The sequence below is a fragment of the Pristiophorus japonicus genome, chromosome 7, assembly GCF_044704955.1.
Source record: "Pristiophorus japonicus isolate sPriJap1 chromosome 7, sPriJap1.hap1, whole genome shotgun sequence".
In the NCBI taxonomy this organism is placed as follows: Eukaryota; Metazoa; Chordata; class Chondrichthyes; family Pristiophoridae; genus Pristiophorus; species Pristiophorus japonicus.
The window spans coordinates 58979849-59005166 of NC_091983.1; the positions used below are offsets into that span (position 1 = coordinate 58979849).

At 42.1% G+C, this 25318-nt stretch overlaps 1 protein-coding gene across 1 annotated transcript in view; it reads left to right on the forward strand.

The window, feature by feature from the left end:
- cpsf3 (cleavage and polyadenylation specific factor 3) overlaps positions 1-25318 on the forward strand; it is a 31436-nt gene that overhangs the window by 764 nt on the left and 5354 nt on the right. Inside the window, exons 2-17 of the mRNA XM_070884967.1 lie at positions 1839-1902; positions 2424-2521; positions 6597-6725; positions 7494-7671; positions 8273-8362; positions 9554-9704; positions 11578-11753; positions 12277-12435; positions 13430-13576; positions 14117-14269; positions 17130-17238; positions 18909-19007; positions 19717-19811; positions 20214-20301; positions 21269-21338; positions 22684-22783. Coding sequence (XP_070741068.1) covers positions 1839-1902; positions 2424-2521; positions 6597-6725; positions 7494-7671; positions 8273-8362; positions 9554-9704; positions 11578-11753; positions 12277-12435; positions 13430-13576; positions 14117-14269; positions 17130-17238; positions 18909-19007; positions 19717-19811; positions 20214-20301; positions 21269-21338; positions 22684-22783 — 1906 coding nt within the window. The remainder of the gene's footprint in view (positions 1-1838; positions 1903-2423; positions 2522-6596; positions 6726-7493; positions 7672-8272; positions 8363-9553; positions 9705-11577; positions 11754-12276; positions 12436-13429; positions 13577-14116; positions 14270-17129; positions 17239-18908; positions 19008-19716; positions 19812-20213; positions 20302-21268; positions 21339-22683; positions 22784-25318) is intronic.

Consider the following 25318-nt stretch of genomic DNA (forward strand, 5'->3'; position numbering starts at 1 on the left):
TCTCCCCTCCCCCCATCTCTCATCCCCCTCCCCCCATCTCTCATCCCCCTCCCCCCAATCTCTCATCCCCCTCCCCCCCATCTCTCCCCCTTCCCCCCATCCCCCATCCTCCATCCCCCTCCCCCCATCTCTCATCCCCCTCCCCCCATCTCTCATCCCCCTCCCCCCATCTCTCATCCCCCTCCCCCCATCTCTCATCCCCCTCCCCCCATCTCTCATCCCCCTCCCCCCATCTCTCATCCCCCTCCCCCCATTCTCATCCCCCTCCCCCCATCTCTCATCCCACTCCCCCCATCTCTCATCCCCCTCCCCCCATCTCTCATCCCCCTCCCCCCATCTCTCATCCCCCTCCCCCCATCTCTCATCCCCCTCCCCCCCATCTCTCATCCCCCTCCCCCCATCTCTCATCCCCCTCCCCCCATCTCTCATCCCCCTCCTCCCATCTCTCATCCCCTCCCCCCATCTCTCATCCCCCTCCCCCATCTCTCATCCCCCCTCCCCCCATCTCTCATCCCCCTCCCCCCATCTCTCATCCCCCTCCCCCCATCTCTCATCCCCCTCCCCCCATCTCTCATCCCCCTCCCCCCATCTCTCATCCCCCTCCCCCCATCTCTCATCCCCCTCCCCCCATCTCTCATCCCCCTCCCCCCATCTCTCATCCCCCTCCCCCCATCTCTCATCCCCCTCCCCCCATCTCTCATCCCCCCTCCCCCCATCTCTCATCCCCCTCCCCCCATCTCTCATCCCCTCCCCCATCTCTCATCCCCCCCTCCCCCTCCCTCATCCCCCCTCCCCCTCCCCATCTCTCATCCCCCCTCCCCTCCCCATCTCTCATCCCCCCCTCCCCCTCCCCATCTCTCATCCCCCCCTCCCCCCTCCCCATCTCTCATCCTCCCCCTCCCCATCTCTCATCCCCCCCTCCCCATCTCTCATCCCCCCCTCCCCATCTCTCATCCCCCCCCTCCCCATCTCTCATCCCCCCCCTCCCCATCTCTCATCCCCCCCCTCCCCATCTCTCATCCCCCCCCTCCCCATCTCTCATCCCCCCCCTCCCCATCTCTCATCCCCCCCCTCCCCATCTCTCATCCCCCCCTCCCCATCTCTCATCCCCCCCCTCCCCATCTCTCATCCCCCCCCTCCCCATCTCTCATCCCCCCCCTCCCCATCTCTCATCCCCCCCCTCCCCATCTCTCATCCCCCCCTCCCCATCTCTCATCCCCCCCCTCCCCATCTCTCATCCCCCCCCTCCCCATCTCTCATCCCCCCCCTCCCCATCTCTCATCCCCCCCCTCCCCATCTCTCATCCCCCCCCTCCCCATCTCTCATCCCCCCCCTCCCCATCTCTCTTACCCCCCCCCCTTCACATCCCCCCCTTCTCACATCTTCCCCCCCGCCCCCCCCATCTCTCATATCCCCACCATCCCTCATCTCTTTTCCCACCCACCCACCACCACCATATCACCTCCCTCAATTCCATTCCTCCCCAGTCCCACTGCCTTTTCAGGAGCAGCCTCCTCTGTTTGCCACCTCTCCGTGAGGGCACATCTGAGACCTCCAATCCCCTGTTTGGGGAAGCTACAGGTTGGACGCACAATCCATCACTCAGTCGCCTCGAACATTGGAGTCACCCTACAGCAGCACTTTTTTTCTTTCTCTTCTCTTTTAGAACAAAACACCGTGCTGGTGATGGAAAATCTCAAGCTTCAATTTTGACTGAGTGACCTGTAAAGTTATCCGAAAATGTTTCTTATAGTTACTTAAATTTATACAGTAGAAAGTATTGCTTGACATGACATTAGCTTGAGAAGTAAATTTTTTTTTCTCTGGATTGTTAATAGAGGAGCTGGACAAGAGGTGGGAAGATCATGCATCATTGTGGAATTCAAAGGACGAAAAATCATGGTATGATTTTATAACTGTAAAAGCTTCAGGATCACTAGTTGACTTAAGTCATTGGTCTTCAATAAAAACCATTGATCTGCTATCACAAAGTAGAAATGAAACATTTATTGCAACTTTTACATAAACATCTTTGAACTGATTATGTAAAGAACTTATACAAGCAAATTCCTGCAAGCCTACTCTGCATGTTTGTGATGTGGAACGTATTGATTGAAAGATTTGGCTTGCAGACTTGTTTCTCTCATCAGTAGGTTAGTAGGGGGTTGGAGCAAGAACAGTTTGGCTGCCAATGAATACTTCAGTCTGACATGATGGTTTAATCAGACACCAGCCAGTGGAACCGTAGCCCTAGATGAACATGAACAACTAAAGACAAACTTAAAATGGTGGCAATGTGGTCAAATTAGAGATTTGTTTCATATAAGGTTGCAGTTTGCCTAATGTGTATCTGCTTACACATTAATAGCATGCTCAAATAGATGCCTTTTGATTTTTCTTCATCTGAATTTCATTTTGTGCAGTTGGATTGTGGGATACATCCTGGACTCGAGGGAATGGATGCACTCCCCTACATTGATTTGATTGACCCTGCAGAGATAGACCTTCTCCTTATTAGTCAGTAAGTAAAATTGCTTCCACTCTCAAAGTTTAGAAATTACAAAATTGATTCGGTGAACTCTAGCACATTTTTTTTGTTTTCCCTGACCTAATCATGATGCTCAATTGAGTAACTTTAGATGCAGTTGAATAACAGGTGATTACATAGACTGAGATACAAATACTGTACATAATCAATTTGTTAAATGGGTCATTCAAGTACAGTGCTTTTGAGAGCTAGTTTTAAGTTTTGTTGGGATTCAATTATAACAAAATCTAATTGATCTTTTAATACATTTTAAACAAGCCTTGTGGCTGTTATTCACTGGAACAAAGGAACATGAGTAGGCCATTCAGCCCCTTGAGGCTATTCCGCCATTCAATTAGATCATGGCTGATCTGTAACTCAACTCCATTTACACGTCTTTGTCCCATATCCCTTGATATCCTTACCTAACAAAAATCTATTGATCTCAGTCTTGAAAATTTAAATTGACCCAGCACCCATAGTTTTCGGGGGGAGCAAGTTCCCAATTTCTACTACCCTTTGTGCGGAAAAAGTGGTTCTTGATTTCACTCCAAAATGGCCTAATTTTAAGATTATGCCCTCTTGTTCTGGATTCCTCCACCAGAGGAAATCATTTCTCTGTATATACCCTATTGATTCACTTTATATTAAAAAAAGGAAGACTTGTTTTTTAAACACCTCGATTAGATTACCCCTCAACTCTTTTAACTCTTGAAATAGAAACCAAGTTTATGCAACCTGTCTTCATAATCTAAGCTTTAAAGCTCTGTTTAGGCCACAACTGGAGTATTGCGTCCAGTTCTAAACCACACCTTAGGAAGGATGTGAAGGTCCTTGAGAAGGTGCAGAGGAGATTCGCCAGAATGGTTCCAGGGATGAGGGATTTTAGCTACAAGGTTAGATTGAAGAAGCTGGGGCTGTTCTCCTTGGGGCAAAGGAGGTTGAGGGGAGATTTGATAGAGGTATACAAGATTATGACAGGTTTAGATAAGAAAGACAAAGACAAGTTGTTCCCATAGTTGAAGACCGGGGACACGCATTTAAGGTTTTGGGCAAGATATGTGGGGTGGGGGGGGCGGTGAGGAAGAACGTTTTTATGCAGTGAGTGGTAATGACCTGGAACTCGCTGTCTATGAAGGTGGTGGAAGCGGAGACGATCAATGATTTCAAAAGGAAATTGGATAGGCACTTGAGGGAAATAAACTTGCAGGGCTACGGGGATAGAGCAGGGGAATGGGACTGACTAGATTGCTTTACAGAGACCAGGTATGGACTCGATGGGTCGAATGGCCTTCTGTGGCGTAATGACTCTATGATTCTAAGCCCTGGTATCATTCTGGTGAATATGCGCTGTTCCCCCTCCAAGGCCAATATAACTTTCTTGAGTTAAAAACAGAAAATGCTGGAAATCTCAGCGGGTCAGGCAGCATCTGTGGAGAGGGAAACAGCACAAGTTAGGAAACAAGAGGTTTCTTCTTTCAATTTAGTATTCGTTGCTCATGATGTCATCTCCTCTACATTGGGGAGACCAAACATGGATTGAGTGACCGCTTTGCGGACCACCTCCGTTCAGTCCACAAGGGTGACCCCGAGCTTCTGGTCACCTGTCACTTTAATTCTCCACTCCACTCCCACTCTGACCTCTCCATCCTTGGCCTCCTACACTATTCCATTGAAGTCCAACGCAAGCTCGAGGAACAGCACCCCATCTTTCGTTTAGGTACTTTGCAGCCTTCCGGACTCAACATCGAGTTCAACAATTTCAGACCATAACCTCTGCCCACATTTTGTTCCCTTTCCTCGCTTTTTATTTTTTACAAACCCCCCCCCCCCCCCCTTTAATTTTTATTTTCATTCTTTCTGTTTTCCGTGGCAGCTGGTATTTATTCTGGCATTCACACCCTATCTAGACTCACCTTTTGTTTCCTAACGTGCTATCACCATCTCACATCTCTTCTGCCTTCCACACTGTCACAGACCTTCCCTTTTGTTCTTTCCTCCCCTCCCCCTTTCAGGGCCCCAGCACTTCCTTAAGAATCTGTTACATTTCAAACTATTGCCAGTTCTGACGAAGGGTCATCGACCTGAAACGTTAACTTTGTTTCTCTCCGCAGATGCTGCCTGACCTGCTGAGATTTCCAGCATTTTCTGCTTTTATTTCAGATTCCAGCATCTGCAGTATTTTGCTTTGTATATCTTGAGGTTCGGTGCCCAAAACTGAGCACAGTACTCCAGATGGGGATAGACGAAAGCTCTGTACAACTGAAGCATCGTTTGCTCACTTTTGTATTCCAACCCTTTGAGATAAAGACCAACATTCCATTGGCCTTTCTGATTACTTTTTGTACCTGTGTACTAGCTTTTAGCAATTTGTGTACATGGAGATCGAAATCACTTCGTTCCTCTGCAGTTCCTAGTATCTCACCATTAAGAACATTTTCCAATTTGTTTGTCTCGGATCCAAAGTGGATGACCTCGCACTTCCCCACATTGAACTCTGCCATAGTTTTGCCCGCTTACTTCGTATGTTTATGTCCCTTTGCAACTTCCTCCTCCCATCCACACAACTTAATGTGCCTCTTAGTATCGTCTGCAAAATTGGATATGCAACTCTCCATTCCTTAATCCAAGTCATTAACATATATGGTGAAAAGCAGAGGCACCAGTACAGATCCCTGGGAGCCACCACTTGTCACATCCCGCCAATCAAAAAACGTTCCCTTTAACCCTACTCTCTGTCTCCTACCTCCCCACCAATTATTGAACCGAGTCACAAGGTTACCTCCAATTCCATGCATTCTGATTTTTGCTAATAATCCCTTGTCAAATCGCCAACTGGAAGTGTTACCGTAGCTATCCAAATAGACTTAAAGAGCTGGATTTGTATACTTTCGAGAAGTGTAGACTTGGGGGCGATCTGATCGAAGTTTATAAAATAATTAATGGACTAGATTGTGTTTACATGGATAAATGATTTCAACTGGATAGGTTGTTAGTGTGACCAGGAGTAAGAGCAGAATTATGTCAGATGTGAGTGTCAGCTGTGGCTCAGTGGGTAGTACTCTCGCCCCACTCCAGGGACGTGAGCACAAAAAAATCTAGGTTGACACTCCAGTTGAGGGAGTGCTGCACTGTCGGAGGTGCCGCCTTTCGGATGAGACGTTCAGCTGAGGTCCCATCTGCTCTCTCAAGTGGACATAAAAGATCCCATGGCACTATTTTGAAGAAGAGCAGGGGAGTTCTCCCCGGTGTCCTGGCCAATATTTATCCCTCAATTAACATAACAAAAACAGATGATCTGGTCATTATGACATTGATGTTTGTGGGAGCTTGCTTGTGCTCAAATTGGCTGCTGCTTTTCCCACATTGCAACAATGACTACACTTCAAAAAAGTACTTCATTGGCTGTAAAACGCTTTGAGACGTCCGGTGGTCGTGAAAGGCGCTATATAAATACAAGTCTTTGTTTAGGCGATTCTTTGAATAGTGGGTCTGGGAACAGGTTGTTAGCTTATGTGGTGAAGGCTGATTTGTTGTATTACTTTCGGAGCGGGATGGGTGGAGATCACACTGTACAAGAGATAGATGTACAGTGTGTGACCTGGATTAGTTTTGATCGCCTGAAGGGGTCAGAGAGGATTTCCCCCCCCTTAATTGCCCATGGTTTTTATCTGTTTTTTCACTTCTCAAGAGATTGTGGCTTCGGGTGTGTATTGTGATGCACAAGGTATTACAACTGTATGGGACAGGATAGGTGCATCATTTGGTCTATTCCTGACTGACGTTTTAGTATGTGTGTTCATACCTTAAGCTGTGTTGGTCTGACAGCTCCACTTCACTGGAAATATTTTAGCATCTATATTCTAAACATTTTAGAAAAAGTTTTAGTGATGTAAGTCATCGAAGAAGTCAGCTTTATCTTTTGTTAAACTAAATAAATATATAGCTTGATTCATGATTTGCAACAATAGCTTTTTTTTGCAAGCAAATGCTATATATATATATATATATATATGACTGTGTTTAAACATGTATAATTGTTCTGCTTTAATGCAATCTTCTTTACCAGTTTCCATTTAGATCACTGTGGTGCACTTCCATGGTTTCTGCAAAAGACTAGTTTTAAAGGCAGAACATTTATGACTCATGCTACAAAAGCTATATATCGCTGGTTGTTGTCTGATTACGTCAAGGTCAGGTGAGTGGAAGCTTCTGTATTTCAGATTTAACTTTTATCTTCATGCTAAATGAATTGTACTCTTAAATGTTCCCCTTAATTTTTCAGCTGCCGTTGCTGACAGTTAACACACAATTCCTGAAACAAAGAGTACTTCTTTACATCACCACATCCCCAAATGTCCTGTATAAAATACTGAAAATTGACACACACAATGTACACGCACCATCTCCTTCCTTCCTCCTTTCCCAGTTGCATTTCTGTAGAAATTAATTACTCCATTCTTACCTTCCAGAGCACCTTGTGCTTTTTAGCACTTTACATAAAAGAGGAGATTTTTGAACTTCGATGCCAAATCCTTAAGAGTCAGATATTTTTAATTTGATCATTTTAGCACCATTTCAAGTGTGTATTTAGTTCTTGATTTGCGTGCATGAGTGTGTGTAGGTCTACAGTTCCACGGGCTTATTTGGACATCGGGGGCAAAAGTCAATCCCAGTTCCATCCTTGGCTGATGTCCAAAAATGCCTTTTCCAGCGTGGCTGCTGAGGATGATTGTATTACCCTAAACGTTGCTCCAACTGAGATCAGCTAACTCTGCACAAACTGGCTATCTGACCTGGAACCTCTTGGGAGTGTATAGCTCAATAGTGCAAAATCATGCATCCACTTCTGGAGCTTAGAATTTATGAAACTGTTTTGTTTTCAAGTATTGTTTTGATTCATGTGAGCTCTTAATATTACAATAGATCCATTGGTTCTTAACATACGTTTTATTTGTACGTTAAGTAATATCTCAGCAGATGACATGCTGTACACAGAATCGGACCTAGAAGAAAGTATGGATAAGATTGAAACCATCAACTTTCATGAGGTGAAGGAAGTGGCAGGTATCAAGTTTTGGTGTTACCATGCAGGCCACGTCCTGGGAGCAGCCATGTTTATGATTGAAATAGCTGGAGTGAAGGTATGTAAAAATACATGGGTGCTAAAATACCTAAAATACCAGAATTGCCTGAAAGAAAAATGATGGCCTAGCATTTCTGATGTAACCTTTCATCAGAAATTCTGCCTTATATTGTGTTTTTAAATAATAATCGATTTTCTGTGGTTTTGCACATAGATTGTCAAAACCAAGTGCTCTCTTCGGGCCAAGGTGGATTAGAGGGTGGGAGGATAATTGTACACGGCAGAAGAGGCCCAAGTGAAGGAGAATGGGAGGGGTAGTGGGGGTCGAAATAGTTCCTCGGTGAGGTGGGGGTACGGCTAATTTTGGTGTTGCTAACATTAGCAAATGCTTGACGTGGAAAACACCTAACACAGCACCAGATGAAACATGTATTGCAGATTAATGTGATTGTTTCTATAAGGGGATTTTCCATTGGACCAGGTTGACATGGGAGTTTTCAGTGTATCTTGAAAAGAATATTGTAACCCATCTACTATTTTTAATATAATAGAGTTAGCTCATAATACAATGGACAGAAATGTTTGCATTGTTTCAATGCCTGCAAATCTAAGTAGCTTTCAATATTATCTTGTGTTTATTACTAATTGCTCCTATGCAGATTTTGTACACTGGAGATTTTTCACGGCAAGAGGATAGACACTTAATGGCAGCTGAGATTCCCAGTGTCAGACCTGATATTCTTATAATAGTAAGTTGCTTTTTGTTCTTCAGGCAGATCGTAATATCACTAACCGTGAAGTGAGTGTTAACGTGTGTATGCTGGATAATATGGTGAATGATTACTCCATGTTTTTACCCAAACTAGCAGAATGTACGGAAAATAGAATATAACATCAATAAATTTGCATCTAATTTCTGGTGCACTGAAGTGTGTGTGTGTGTGTGTGTGTGTTTAGAAGAGAAAGGAAATTACTAAATTACAATGCATAGAAATCATTAAAATTGTTAAATTTAAGTTGTGAAGGATTTGTTCTTCAGGAAAACATTTTTTGTCACTGATACCGCTCATTGCCACAAGGTACTACATGAACAATTCCATCAGCATTTTCCCTGTCTTTCCTGGAAGAACAGTAATACTGTAGGATTTTAAAAATTCAGGCCTCAAGATTTGACCGTAAAACATTGGGCCAAATCTTGCTGGAACAAGGCATCTTTCCACGTGTGCCGTTAGACTTTTTCCTGCAGCTTGAAGCTATTTTGCACTGTAACTTGCTGAATGTGCAATGTGGCATTTAGGACTTTGCACATTCAGACTTTAGTGAACAGTGAGACCAACAGTGTATCTCCTTAACCAATGATATATAAGGATTGAGAATGAAACACAGGAGGGACTGAGAAAGATGGTGAATTAGAGTCAAGTCAAGTGAGAAAGAAAAATAAAGAGAGAAAAGAAAGATTGGATTATGGGAGAGATTTAAAAAAAAGGCAAAAATGAAAATTAAATTTGAAATTTTTAATATCTCTAACAACAATTTACCACATGTAGGAATGAGACTCAACAGTTTAAACTATATCCCTTTCTGGGCTGGAGTGATTATTGACATTGCATTAACAATTATCACATCATGAAAAGGATACTTGAGCTATTAATTATGAGCCGTAACTTTCTGCGGTGAGTTTAATGTGAAAATCCAGCAAGTTCTTAAAAATAACGGAGAACTTGCTGGCCCATTTCCGCATTAATAACGGTGTGTTGTTAATACTAAGGTTCCCTTTAAGCTGTGCTGAGAATAAACTTATTTTCATTTTTTTTTATACTTCCAATTTTTCGTCTATCAATTCATGTAACAAGATGCCGCTGAGTTTTTGTTTCTGCTCCAAAATGCTGAAGATTTGTTTCAGTTCCCTTACTGTAGTAATTCTGATATTTCTCGTCCAGGAATCCACATATGGTACCCACATCCATGAGAAACGCGAGGAGCGTGAAGCTCGATTCTGCAACACTGTACATGATATTGTAAATCGAGGAGGACGCTGTCTCATTCCTGTCTTTGCTCTGGGCCGTGCACAAGAGCTGCTACTGATTTTGGGTAAATGTTGCTGCAAATCTGTGATTTGTGTTTCCATCCTTGTTTTTTTTTAGTAATTTAAGATAAGCATTTCAGGGTGGAGCTGAGCCCATCTGTAGTAAGGGCAGATGTTTCATGAAATTAATGTTGATGATTTCTGGGAGCACAAAGATTTGAGAAATATTACAGCAGGTTTCAGAAACCCTGTTGAACAAATGATGGTTAACTGCATTTGTTGACTAACCAAAGACAATCCTGGAAGAGAAACCAATTAAAAAATAAGGTATGAAGATATTTAGATATTATTGAGGCACTTCTGTTGATCAGTATTCCAATCTAACAAAAATTGTTTAAAATTGTTGACTGGGATTTGAAAGGATAGGGAGAGGTCACCAGTAAAATAAAATATTTCAACTTCATACCCAACAGCAAAACATTGTGATGCAAGAGCAAGATGCTGTCTTAGGAAGTACAATGGAACAGTGAGGCTGTACTACAACAGCCCTAATTAAAGTCACAAATCACATCCATATGACTGACCTTGGTTCATTTTTTCTCCTCTTCCTACCTGACCTCTCTGCAGCCTTTTGCTTAATTGGCCACAGAATCGTCTTCTATGCCCCTCCTGCACTGTCCAGCTCAGTAGGACAGCTCTCACTTGGTTCTACTCTTATTAATCCAGTAGTAGCCAAAGAATCTCCAGCAATGGTTTCTCTTCCTGGTCCTGCAGTGTTACCCCTGGAGTCCTCCAAAGATCCAAAGACATGGGGGTCAGCTTTCATTTGTACATTGACAATAGCCTGCTCTACCTCTCACGACCCCGCCACTGCCTTTGTGTTTTCAGATGGCTTGTCCAGCATCCTGCCTTGGATGAGCCACAGTTTCCTCCAGTTAAATATTGGGAAGACCGAAGCCATCATCGTTGGTCCTCTGACACAAACTCCATACCCTTGACGCCGATTCAGCCCCCTCCCAGTCTACCGTTTCAGGTTGAACCAGGCTGTTTGCAATCTTGACATCCTTTTTCGACTCCGAGCTGAGCATCTGACCCTGTATCTTCTCTGTCACAGATTGCCTATTTTTAACTCCATAACTTTGCCTGCCTCCACTCCTGCCATTGTCACCTCTAGACTTGACTATTCCAATGTTCTCCTGGCCGGGCTCCCATTCTCCACACGATGTAAACTTCAGCTCATCCAATTGTATCGTATCCTGTCCGGCTCACCAATCACTCCTGTCCTTCCTGACCTATATTGGCTCTCTGTCTCCCTAAAGCCTCCAATCTAAAATTGTCATCCTTGTGTTAAATCTCTTCAGGGCCTTGCCCCATCCTATTTCTGTAACCTCTAGCTCTGTAACTCTACCAGAACTCTTATTCTTTTAACTCTGGTCTCTTGTGCAGTCCTTCTTCCCACCATTGGTGCCTGTCTGTGCCTTTGGACATCTGGGCCTTGCACACACTGGAATTCTCTCCCTAAATCTCTCAGTTCTCTCTCTACTTTTAAGATCCTTCTTAAAACCCAGCGATTTGACCAAGCTTTTAGTCACCTCTTTTAATATCTGGCTTGATGTTCAGTTTTTTCCTTACGCCACTGAATTGTTTGTGGAGGATTCTTTCAAAGAATGTGGAAGACCATATCTGCAACAGATAACCTGACTTGTTCGAATGTCTCGCACAGGAAGTGAAGGGATGTCCCACTCATCTAAGTATGGGTATACGTACAGGAAACTTCAGTGATGTTGGGGTTTAAAAGGATACTGCATTTGGCTTGATCATACCCAGCAGGTGCTTAGTTGCTTTGAAATAAAAAATAAGATACAGGGGAAATGAAAGATGCAACAAAACGGTAAAGATAGAACACTTATTGATTTAGAATTTTACTTTCACATGCAGATGAATATTGGCAGAACCATCCAGAGCTGCATGACATCCCCATCTACTATGCCTCATCCTTAGCAAAAAAGTGTATGGCTGTATACCAAACCTACGTCAATGCCATGAACGAGAAAATCCGCAAACAAATCAGCATTAACAACCCTTTTGTCTTCAAACACATCAGCAACCTAAAGGTAAGACAATTGTTGCTAACTGAATTAAGCCAATGTGTGTGGAATTTTTTATGCAGCAATACAGTTTTTTTTTAATTGCAATTGAGTATTTCCAAAGCAAGGTTAATGGAGACTGTGATGTGATGGGTTTAGAACAACTAGTTTCAAACCAGTCCAGACTGATTCTGGGTGAAATGTGTTTGGGCAATCTCAGCCCAATTCCTAATCTTTTCAAGTGTACCTCACAAAACCACCCATAGTATAATATGAGTTGGTACTAAATAAGCAATCTCAATCGGAGAAGGAATAACAGAGGCTGGTGAGAGAAATGGAAATGACATTAATTCAGTGATATGTTAACTGTTCTGATAACATTCTGTAAAATTCTAATATTTCATTAGAATAGTGCTGAACTATAGTTTTTAAAAAAACAAAGGTATACTGATAAATTACAATTTCCATAGAGATTATTGAAAAATAACTTGGGTAGAGATTTTATGATCGTCATTGCTTCACTTTTTACTATGTTCTTTTCTTTTTGAAGAGCATGGATCATTTTGATGACATTGGTCCAAGTGTGGTGATGGCCTCTCCTGGTATGATGCAGAGTGGTTTGTCCAGAGAGCTGTTTGAAAGCTGGTGCACTGATAAGAGGAATGGGGTCATTATTGCAGGTTACTGCGTTGAAGGCACACTTGCTAAGGTACGCAAATTTACAATATAAAACTTTTCAAAATGTATTCTTCAGTTTGATTTTAGTTAAATGCATGAGTATTTTAACCCATTTTTTATGATTTAAACACCAACTGCCCAGTGTTTACCAATGTTGTCACAGACCAGTTTAACTGTAAGCTTTAGTGAAAAAACACTGTTTAAAATTACTGTTTGATATTTATTCAAATTTTAAAATAAATGTAAAGTCATATTGGTACAAAACCTTGAGGCAAAATGGCACAACACATTAGTGTTCTGCCACACTGTTATAGAACAGTTAGAGACCAGCTAGTCCCCACGTCAAGTTACCAGTATTGACAATGCTTGCACGAAGTGCCAAGTGAAGGCTAAGCATTTCCTGCTACAGAAGGAAAATCATTTGGGAATCGGCTTGAGTTACTGTGGTCATAGAGAGGTATTGGCACAGCCTCGGATGCAGGTTGTCCACCAGCCCTCTCAGCTGTTTCACAGGAAAATTGCCAACCCTGGTTGTGATCTTTGTGTTGCAATGACACAGTAGCCGCCCTAGTTACTCATCACTGGTTGGTACCGAGCAGTAAAGGATACAAGTATGATATTGCGATGTCTCCATCTTGTGCACCTACATGGCTGGATTTGCATTCTACAGTGATTCATGACCCCTCAAAGGGAGGCCCTTCAAGTGTACCTAACTAAAGGGTCATGGTGGTTATTTCAGTGAGGTTGTTAAAATAATCATGAGGAAAAAAATAACAGTACCGAATAAGACTTTGGTGATATGTACTTTCCAGGGCGAAAGGATCATTTTTGATTCTTGCATAAAATAAGTATATTTTATTTTTTTAAAGTATGTGTATTTTTTAAGGAAGCATCTATTTATCACAGTGAAGAAGCACACGAGGTGCTGGTTCTTTTTTGTGTAAATGCAAAGTTCATGCTTAACAATTGCTTGGCAAGTTTGATGTTGTATTATCAATCTTTATATTCTGTTTTTTAAATTGCAGCACATTATGTCAGAGCCTGAGGAGGTAACTACCATGTCCGGACAGAAGTTACCACTGAAGATGTCAGTAGATTACATCTCATTCTCTGCGCATACGGATTACCAACAGACTAGCGAATTTATTCGTGCATTAAAACCACCTCATGTGGTTAGTACTGAATTGTAAAATTATTTTAATACTTTTGTAGATTTCCCCCCCACCCCCAAAAAATTTTTTTTTTTCTTCCTTCCTCTCGCAAAGGTACTGACTCCTACTAGAGCACTGTTCCACAAATGAAGACAGCGCTGCTGTCATAGAGTTGGATATACTTCATTTGTGAGCCCGGAACACTGGATATTTGAGGGTGTTAGGCAGACAGCGAATCACAGTTGAGCACTATCTGTCACTCAGCTTTCATCCACACATGTGCTCTTTCTAGCAAAGGTCACTGGATAGTGATCGGGATTAGAAATCATGGCTGATTTTCTTCTCGTACTACTGAGTCAAGTACTCTGTCTCTGCTGTCTTTCTCTAAGGGATGACCAGATTGGGAACTTACCATGCTAGAATTGTACACTATGTTGTCTTATTTTTCTTAAATATTTAAGAGATGGGTGTTCTGGTTTAATCTTTTAATATTTGCTTGTTTTTGTAAAATGCAGTGCATTGATTACATTCTCTTTGTGACCATCTGGGATTTCCTTGTAGTTGCTTGTCCATGGAGAACAGAATGAAATGGCCAGGCTGAAGGCAGCACTTATCCGGGAATATGAAGACAATGATGAGGTTCATATTGAGGTCCACAACCCACGCAACACTGAAGCTGTGACATTGTACTTCAGAGGTGAAAAACTGGCCAAGGTAATTGCAAGTAGGATTTCACACTCTTCTGGGAAGAAGGGAAGGATATCTGTCCAGTGCCACTAACCTAGAGCATTTCTTTTTTTATATTGCTGATTTCCTCTTTTATTTTCTCCTCTTGCAATTTTGACTTGTTTCTGATTTGCATTTGCTAAGTTGTCAGACTTATTACCTCTTTGAAATGAGTATTAGGGACCTTCCTGGTCTGCTTAGCTCAGATGCTTGCAGGATAAGCTCTCTGAGCGAACCAGAGTAACCTTGGGCACTTTAATAAATATCATAAATCCAGAGCCAATTACAAAAGTGCTTCCGCCAGATGAAACGACACCTGGAATTGATCCTGTAATGCTTTTGTTATACTGAGATTTTGGCTCTAATTTCATGTTAGTGGTTACGTAACTTTGGTGTGGAAATCTTAGTATAAGGTAGCTGATTCACGCACCAAGACTATCGAAATAGGTAGTCTAATAGCAGAGTTGTGCTGTATCTCAGAATTTCAGTCATATCACCATGTGTATTGAAACTATCCTATTAACTGCTAAGGTCCCTTTCACATATGAATGCTATGTGCTACAGATGAAGCTGGCCATGTATACCAGTACTCAGAAACTTGGAGCAGCGCTGTACGTGCGTAGTCATGTATGTGTGATGCATGATGCCACATGTGCCTGCATGAACATTCTCGCACTTTGTGTTTAACCAAATCAGCGTGTCACTGACTGGGTATTGTAATCCTGCCAGATTAAATGAGTGTTTTTTTAACATTTTCTTTATTTGTGCTGACACCCAGAGAATACTAAGGGCCTACGTTAGGCGCCCTTTGATAATTTTTTTAATTCTTAACTTTGTTCTCAAGTCACACACACAGCTTACTGACTACTAAGTCTTGTTTTTCCATACACGGTAAAGTTTCCAATTGAATTGCTATTACTAGGGAAATAATGGAACCAAGTTTCCACCCACCCTTGGAACAGCACACCTCCATGAGGTCCGCCGATTTTCTGGAACAAAAAGCGCGCATAATTCTTATCGTGGTATTCTCCACGCTCATCAGGCCTCCTTCGGACTCGGCCGAGCGCAGCAGAACCAGCGGGGGGGGCGGAGCCAGGTCCCATGCTGAGAACACAGTGCCGGGACCTCTGCACATGCGCGCTAGAGTGTGCGCGCATGTGCAGTAGCTCCTCGCCCCCAGATTCTATGTGCATGTGCTGCAGGCTGTGTGGGAGAGGCCCGAAGCACGCCGCCCCTAGCCCTGGCTGAATGGGCACACCGCCATGACCTGCGAGGGAACAGATGGCAATATCCGTCATCGGAGACAGGAGATCCCGGGAACAGAAAGCCAAACAAGAAAGGGAGAAGGAGCTGGCAGAAGTGACCATCAAGAAGGAAGATGACTGAGGCCATTGAGTGTTCCTTGGGACTGTCTCGGAGATGTTCGGGAGGTGGGGGTAGCAGGAAAGCAGAGATTGGGGGCAAGATGTGAGTAGGATGGGATCTGGGCAGGCTCGTATGTTTAATGTTGCCGCCCCCTCCTCCACCATCGGCAGCCCGCTGCCTTCCCTTCACATAAAGGTAGGACTTCTAATTTTTATTTGTTATTGATTGATTGCTTATTACTTTGGTCTTGGTGCTTTACGTGCAGGATTCCTTCTATTTTTTATTTGTTAATTAATTGCTTATTACTTTTTGTGCTTTGTTTAGTGCTTAGTGCTTTAAATGTACTTATGCTTCTTTAATGTTGTTGTGAAAGTGTTTAGTGCTTTGGAAAATCCTCTAACTTCCCCCCGCCTCCCCCCCCCCCCCCCCATCTCTGGCTACCTGCGCCTGATTTCTAAAGTGACCAAGGTTTTTCTGAGCGTACAAAAGCGGACACATACGTTGGCCTAAGTTAGTTTGGAGTAACTATTGGCTGTCTAAACTTGCTTAAATGGCCAAAACAGGTGTAAGTGGCTGGTAATGCTCCCTTTTGGGGAAAAAAAACTGAACTAAAAAGAACACCAAAAAAAACTAGTTGCTCCAAAAAAATAGGAGCAAGTCCTGTGGAAATTTGGCCCCATTGTGTGTACATTTTTTATTTTTCACTTTGTTTTGTTGTTGCTTCAATGTAATCTCTTGAATTATGCATTTTTCATAATTCAGTACTTCTGTACTTTGTGGAGTGCGGTGTATAAAAGTTTTCATTTTTAGATTTATTAATTTCTATCTAAACCACGTTAATTTTGCTTTGCATTTGGATTGTAAAACTTTATTGCTAAGTAGTGTTAAGAGATCCAGAATAATGTGAACAGCATAGAACAAACATTTCCTAACTAGTATAGAGTGCACAATCCCTTTTGTGTCTCAATTCTATATACAGATCAATTAAAAGGTACATCTGGCTATCTATTCATATTAAATGTTTAGACAGGATAGAACACTTTCAGCTGTAAAGGGTAGTTTAGGAAGGGGTATAGGTGACAAGTATTCAAAATATACTAGATGAAAATTGAACTTGCAGATAAATAGAAGCTGGTTTCAAGTAATCTTTCTAGACCCAAGCAGAGATAGCGCCAACAAGTGTTCAGTAGGAACATCATTTCAAAAAAGGCAAAATGGTTTGTGGAGTTTTTTTTCCTTGGATATGATTTGGCTCTTTAACTTCTCCTTTCAAATTCCTTAATTATACAATTTCTGTTTACTTTGTTAAATTGTTCCAGATTTGTCCCTGTTCTATATTTGCTGAAGTTTAGAGTATTGACTGACTGACATGTGGATTGAAAGGCAGATGGTTAGAGGGAGTTCCATCCTTCTGACTGTTTAACCTCAGGTTGAAGCAAGAAAAATCTAATTTTGATCTTAATTATTTTAATATTTTTGAAAGGTGATGGGCTCCTTGGCAGATAGAAAGGCTGATCAAGGTCAAAGGATCTCAGGAATACTTGTAAAAAGAAACTTCAACTATCACATACTTATTCCTTCTGACCTATCCAGTAAGTAAATCTGTTCTCCACATATTTCCCTCTTCACTGGTGCATTTTTGGGTTTAAGGAAAGTCAAAGGGAGGAAAATGTTGTTATAAGTTGTGACTTTGGAGAGAGTTGTCCCAACTTTTCTGGAAATAGTTTGACGATTTGCTAAATCTGTGAATAGCATGCAGCCAGCACCTAGCTGAGGCTAAGTCAGAGATGAGACCACTTTTTTCAGAATTCTAATCTGTTTTAATCCAGTAGTTTGGCCACATGTTGGAAGATTTTATTCTATTTATTTAAAACTAGTTGCCTGACTGTTGCTTTAGAGAAATTTGGACACTACAAACCAAAAAAAGTCTACTCTCTGAAAATAAAAGCAATTTTTAAATGACTTGCACCATCCCTACTAGAAATTAATGGGGATACTGGGAACTGTGAAACCACAAGTTAATTTGCATCAATTTATTTAAATGTTATCGCATCCTGTATGCATAGTGTTGATATATTTACAGTGGATTATCTTTGGGCAAATTTCTCTGCTGTCCTGAAAGCATTGACTGCCTGCTGGGTGTGGTTTGCAGGCACTGGCCACCTTCTGCAACCTTACCCCAGTGGCTGATATTCACCTCCGACCTTTAGTGTGTGTCAGGAGGTATTGCGGCTGTGCCCTGTCCTGTCCTGCCTTGACATTCACACTTCCAGTAGAGATAATGACCAGGAACAGGAACCCTGATCATTTTTTTTAAGTAATTTAACGTGTACTTCCTTTTTCTCGTTTTCCAAAAATGTATTATATAAATTTTTTTTTACATTGAACTGCATCTGCTACTGATCTTCCCACTTCACTAATTTACTTATATTCCTCTGGCACTCTTCCTCAAGTCCACTAGGCTCCCTAATTTTGGTGTCCTCGGCAAATTTCAATATCCTTCCTCTCGTGCCTATGTCCAAAACACTTGTAGAGAGGTGTGATAGCTTAATGGTTATGGTACTGGATGTCCAACTCAGAAGTCACTAGTTCCACCATGGCAATTTGCAAAACTGAATTCAAATAAATCTAGTAATTTGTGAGCTAGCACCAGAAAATGACTATGGAAGCTGCCAGATCCCACAGGTTTACTGATGTCCTTCAGGAAAGGGAACACTCTACCTGGTCTGGCCTGATGTGATTCTGGTCCCACACTGTGGTTGACTCCTATGCTCTCGGGGCAACTACACATGGGGTTGCCAGTGTCACCCACATCCTGAGAACAAACAATTAAAAGAAAATGGAAAACAAGAGGTCGGAGTGTGGATCGCTGATGGGCACCACAATCCACATCTCACTAATCTGGAAAACATCCATTTAGCCTTACTATTGGTATATGGACTCAACGTCCTAATGAAATGCTACATTAGATAGTGCTGCTCAGACAGTAGGTTGCGTTGAAGAACAATGTGAAAAAAAGCCATAGAAAGGAAGGGGCGGGGAAGCGGGAATGGAATTTGCCCCATTTAGAAATCCCCTGAGAACAGCACTGCTTTGAACTAGCAGTGTGGCTAAATACGTATTTGTTCAAACTCTAAAATGAGACTTGATCTGTAAACCAACTGTTTTTAGTTTTATATAGTTGATCCTTCTGTGTTTCCGGAAACATAATGTTTGAACTGTGCAGTCAAAATATAAAATGTTGTCTCTCCCTTTTTAATAGATTATACTGAGTTGGCAATGAGCACGGTGACACAGACCCAAGCCATTCAGTACTCAGGACCTTTCATGCTATTGGCACATCACCTCCAAACTCTTGCAGGTTTGTAAATTACTTTGCTTCTTTCTCCCCCCCCCCCCCCCCCCACTCTTCTGCCCTGAAGCTACTAATTCTTGGGATAAGATTCCCTAGGCATTGGCCACCTTCACTTACCTTGCCTAACTGGCCCAGGGTGAGCCATTCAATTGTTAGGAGATATTGCAGCCAAGCTTGATGTTGGTATTGGATGTGGGTAGTGGTGTGCACTGAAAACTTATACTGGGCCGCCTTTTATTTTCCATCTTTTGAAAAATGATTTGTTCTCAGGATGTGGGCGATACTGGCAAGCCCATTCATAATTGCCCCGAGAGCATTCACGTGACTACTTTTCAACAGGATCACTAGGTTCAGAGGCAGGAACCCCCATTCATTTTATTTTTGCTTCCGTAGGTCAGAAGTGCTGTGGCCAAATGTAGCTACTCCGTTGCTGCTGTGCTTAGATAACCTACCATAACAAGATGGGGGGATCTAACCTGGGACTGTTTGGCTCCATACCAGGCAGTGCATTTTACCCACTCAGAAACAAGGGAGAAAATGGCTCTATTTCAAGGACACTTACTTCTGTCAGAGTTGACTCCGTTGTGTCATTGTATCTTGATAGATGGATAAATATTCATTTACAGTATCATAGAATTTTAAATATTGTGTATATAAAGATCAGTTATAATTGCTTTTGAAAGCATTCTAATTAAATAATTTTTTTATCTTTCAGATGATGTGGAAGAAATAGAAGTTCAGGAAAAGCCAGCACTGAGAGTCTTCAAAGCTATCACAGTGGTTCAGGAGCCAGGCATGGTTGTGCTGGAGGTGAGTTTATTGCATGTGTATCTTCAATTTCCCCCCCTATTTTCACATAATTAAAGTGTGGTCAAGTAAGTTGCAGACTTACCCATAAAGGAAAGAACAAACTTTCATAGTGCCATTTGTGTCACTGCGATGTTCCAAAGTGCTTCACAGCCAATAAACTGTTTTTGAAGTGTAGTCACTATTGCTATGTAAGCAAATGTGGCAGCACAATTGTACAAGGCAAGATTCCACAAACAAGATTCTTGTCTTTTTCTATGTAACGGCATATGTTTTTCCAACTTTATTTTGTTCAGTAATCTTTGACTGGTGGGACCAAGATAGAAATCCACAGAATGATCAAATGAAAAGGATTTGATATTTCAGTAAACCAATCTATAAAAAAATATGTTTTCTTCTTCACAGTGGGTGGCAAATCCATTAAATGACATGTATGCAGATGCAGTGATGACGGTGATTCTGGAAGTGCAGTCAAATCCTAAAGCACAGAAAGGTGTGTCCATTTTCATAGCTTCAGTTTATGCCCCTTCATGTATTATCTTGTTGTTTTTTTTAAACCAATTATCTTCCCTCTGCTGCTGAAAGCACTAACTGTACTGGGGTACGAGTCCGTGGATGCGAGTACCCCTCCAGTACCTTGCCCAGGTAGTCATTCTTCATCTGTGAGCCTGAACAGTAAGCTTTGGCAGGTTATTCAACCATGAAACATATTATAAGCTAAGCCTGATCCTATCCTCACTGAACATCAATATGCACACTTTTCAACAGGGTTACTGGATGGCAATCAGGAGCGGGAAACCTGATGATTTCTTTTTCATTTCTAGGTCACTGAGGTCTGTTGTGGTCTCCCAAATGGCTGACCTAGCTGAAATCAGCAGACTCAACAGACCAGGAGTTAAATTTGGGACCTTTAGGTCTGCATGGCTTACTATAACACAGGCCAGTCTCCTTGCCCCCTGGCCAAGACGGAAGCAATGGTGTTTTGTTGTATTGACAAATTTAAGCCTATTGCTGATTATATTTTGCTATGTTATGACCGGGTCCTATAAGGAACCCATTCATTGCATTGCAATATTCAAGCAGGCAGTTTATCAAACTAAAAAACATAAAACAGACTGATATCTGCATTCTAAAGTATGCAACAGGAAGAATAAATGGATTATTCTATTGAACTCAGCAATGCTCAGCCAAGTATTTCATTCTGCAGAATTGAATCGTTGCAGCCTCTCAGTCCTCTCTAAATAGAAGCAGGTATTTTTGAACACTTGTTTTCTGGTAACAGAATTGTTTTGTATTTTTTAAACCTGGATTGTAGATGCTTTTTAATTGCAATGTGTACCATATAAACCAAAATTAGAAAATTGATTCCCAGCTAACATTTGTGATGCGCACCTTATTTTATTGAGTATTTTATTTAATAAATGGATTGTTAAATACCAAAATATTTCTATTTTCTCTAGTTGTGCAGCTAAGTACAAACAAAAAAGTTGACAAGGAAACTTACACAAGGAGGCTGGAGATTATGCTCGAGTAAGTTGCTTCATTTTGTTTACTTTTTTTTAATGCTCTAAAATTCAATGTTCCTAGTTTAATCAGTCTTTTTAAACTGAGAATAAACGTTTATTTTTTTCTCGCTATCGTTGGGTCCCTTCTTCCCTGCCCCCCACCCAATGCCATGCATTACTCCACAGGGTCACATACCTCTCCCAATGCTACCATTAAGAGCAAGAGTGGCTCAGGATGACTTGGCCTCAGAATTCCCTGCTTTTGGAGAAGTTTGCCTCTCTGAAAAGATGTCTGAAATCAAATTTGTTCAGGGAATAACTGGGTAGACCTAAACCTTCCACATCATAAGAACAAACAATGTCACTAAATCCAGTAAATGGTAGGGACTTGTGGATGTATTAGTAATTAAACTAGTAATTTATTTGAATTGATGATTATCAAAAAACATTGATTGGATCCTAAGTCATCCTAACCGATCCAAAATAATCCATCACACACCTAGAGTAAATGGCCATTTGATAATTGTTCAACCTTTTCTTCCGATGTGATCATTTCCTACACTTCTATTGCTTCATTCCCCTCAGCCAGGATGTGATATGTTATTGTACAAGACAGAATTTTTCACACTGTGCATGCTGTCATGTAGAATTTTTAATGTGGAAAGTAAGTAAGCATTAGACCAATAAACTTTTAATATAAAGCACTCACTGGTTAGGTAACGTTAAAAAGTCCCCTACTTTCAATCATGTACTTGCAGCTTCAATGGGCAATGTCAACTACAGGGCCATCAACAAGCAGCTCCAGTAGGAATCTCTACAGTCAGCACACTTTCTTGTCCTGAAAAATGCCAGTAAGCTTCCAAGCTGTGTGGAATTCTCTAGCAAAAGTAACCTTGCTTCCATTGTCACTCTTAAACCAGGCGCCCAATATTATGCAACTGACAAATGTTTTTCCATTCTATGCAGGAGAAAGTATTTCCTGTTTCTCTCCCACCTCCACTCTTCCCGGGGTGATGGTTTGCGTTTACCATGTGTGAAACGACGGGTGTGAATTTTTCTTGCTTTAGTCCCATTACATTCACCATTCTGATAAATGCAATCTTGCGTGAGTGCAAAAAAAGTACATAGGAAACAGAAAGTAATATCATTTTTTTTTAACTGAAAGGAATGCATATCATCAGTACTGCTGTTGAATTCAACATTATCGTTGTTTGAACTGTGGTATAAATGTTCCTTTGTGACAGATTTAACAGGTACAAATGGGATTGGGAACAATGAAAGGAGACAAATTGTGATGTGTCTTGTATTTTTCTTTACAATCTTTTTGAAAATGTCATTTACCTGCAAAATTGACTCTCTTCCCCTTTCAGAGATATGTTTGGACAGGAATGTGTGACCAAATCTAAAACTGGCAATACTCTCTCTGTAACAGTTGATGGAAAGGCAGCAAATATTTCTCTGGATACAAGGGCAAGTATTCACCACTTCCTGACCAGATAAGGCGGTTACTAATGAACAAGATGGGACGAATTCTTTTGCCTCTTTTCATGTTACTAAAACCTTGCCCCACCCTCCTGTTCCCTTCCAATGTATTGGTTCTGGCATGTCAGTGATTACATAAGCAGGAGGGTGAAGCTGCAGATTCTTACTGTGCTTCTCTATCATCTACCTGTAGGAAATATGTAGTCAGCAGCACAAAGTTGTATACAACCACATCCTCATGGGATCCCTAGCCTGTCGGACCGCATTGCGGCACTGGAGCTGCGCATGGATTCACTCTCGAGCATCCGTGTTGCTGAGGATGTCGTGAATAGCACGTTTAGTGAGTTGGTCACACCACAGATAAAGGTTACTCAGGCAGATAGGGGATGGGTGACCATCAGGTAGAGCAGGAGTAGGAAGATAGTGCAGGAGTCCCCTGTGGTCATCTCCCTCCAAAGCAGATATACCACTTTGGATACAGTTGGGGGAGATGGCTCATCAGGGGAAGGCAGCAGCAGCAGCCAAGTTCATGGCATCATGGGTGTCTCTGCTGTACAGGAGGGCAGGAAAAAGAGTGGGAGAGCTATAGTGGTAGGGGATTCTATTGTAAGGGGAAGAGATAGCCGTTTCTGCGGCTGCAATCGAGACGCCAGGATGGTATGTTGCTTCCCTGGTGCAAGGGTTAAGGATGTCTCAGAGCGGCTGCAGGGCATTCTGGAGGGGGAGGGTGAACAGCCAGTTGTCGTGGTGCCTATAGGTACCAACGATATAGGAAAAAACGGGATGAGGTCCTACAAGCTGAATTTAGGGAGCTAGGAGTTAAATTTAAAAAGTAGGACCTCAAAGGTAATAATCTCAGGATTGCTACCAGTGCCACATGCTAGTCAGAGTAGAAATAGCAGGATAGTTAAGATGAATACATGGCTTGAGGAATGGTGCAAGAGGGATGGATTCAAATTCCTGGGACATTGGAACCGGTTCTGGGGGAGGTGGGACCAGTACAAACCGGACGGTCTGCACCTGGGCAGGACCGGAACCGATGTCCAAGGGGGAGTGTTCGCTAGTGCTGTTGGGGAGGGTTTAAACTAATATGGTAGGGGGATGGGAATCTATGCAGGGAGACTAAGGGAAGTAAAATGGGGGCAGAAGTAAAAAGGAGATAAGGAAAAGTGGATGGCAGAGGCAAAGGCAAAAATCAAAAAAGGGCCACATTACAACATAATTCTAAAAGGACAAAGAGTGTTAAAAAAAACAAGCCTGAGGGCCCTGTGTCTCAATGCGGGGAGCATTCATAATAAGGTGGATGAATTAACTGCGCAGATAGCTGTTAACGGATATGATGTAATTGGGATTACGGAGACATGGCTCCAGGGTGACCAAGGCTGAGAACTCAACATCCAGGGGTATTCAATATTCAGGAAGGATAGGCAGAAAGGAAAAAGAGGTGGGGTAGCATTGCTGGTTAAAGAGGAGATTAAAGCAATAGTAAGGAAGGACATTAGCTTGGATAATGTGGAATCTGTATGAGTAGAGCTGCGGAACAGCAAAGGGCATAAAACGCTAGTGGGAGTTGTGTACACACCACCAAACGGTAGTAGTGAGGTCGGAGATGGCATCAAACAGGAAATTAGGGATGCGTGCAATAAAGGTACAGCAGTTATCATGGGTGACTTTAATCTACGTATAGATTGGATTAACTAAACTGGTAGCAATACGGTGGAGGAGGATTTCCTGGAACGTATAAGGGATGATTTTCTAGACCAATATGTCGAGGAACCAACTAGAGAGCTGGCCATCCTAGACTGGGTGTTGTGTAATGAGAGGATTAATTAGCAATCTTGTTGTGCAAGGCATCTTTGGGGAGAGTGACCATAATATGGTAGAATTCTTCATTAAGATGGAGAGTGACACAGTTAATTCAGAGACTAGGGTCCTGAACTTAAAGAAAGGTAACTTCGATGGTATGAGACGTGAATTGGCTAGGATAGACTGGCGAATGATACTTAAAGGGTTGATGGTGGATAGGCAATGGGAGACAGTTAAAGATCACATGGATGAACATCAACAATTGTACATCCCTGTCTGGCATAAAAATAAAACTGGGAAGGTGGCTCAACCGTGGCTAACAAGGGAAATTAGGGATAGTGTTCAATCCAACGAAGTGGCATATAAATTGGCCAGAAAAAGCAGAAAACCTGAGGACTGGGAGAAATTTAGAAATCAGTAGAGGAGGACAAAGGGTTTAATTAGAAGGGGGAAAATAGAGTATGAGAGGAAGCTTGCTGGGAACATAAAAACTGACTACAAAAGCTTCTATAGATATGTGAAGAGAAAAAGATTAGTGAAGACAAATGTAGGTCCTTTGCAGTCAGAATCAGGTGAATTTATAATGGGGAACAAAGAAATGGCAGACCAATTGAACAAATACTTTATTTCTGTCTTCACTAAGGAAGACACAAATAAAGTTCCAGAAATACTGGGGGACCGAGGGTCTTGCGAGAAGGAGGAACTGAAGGAAATCCT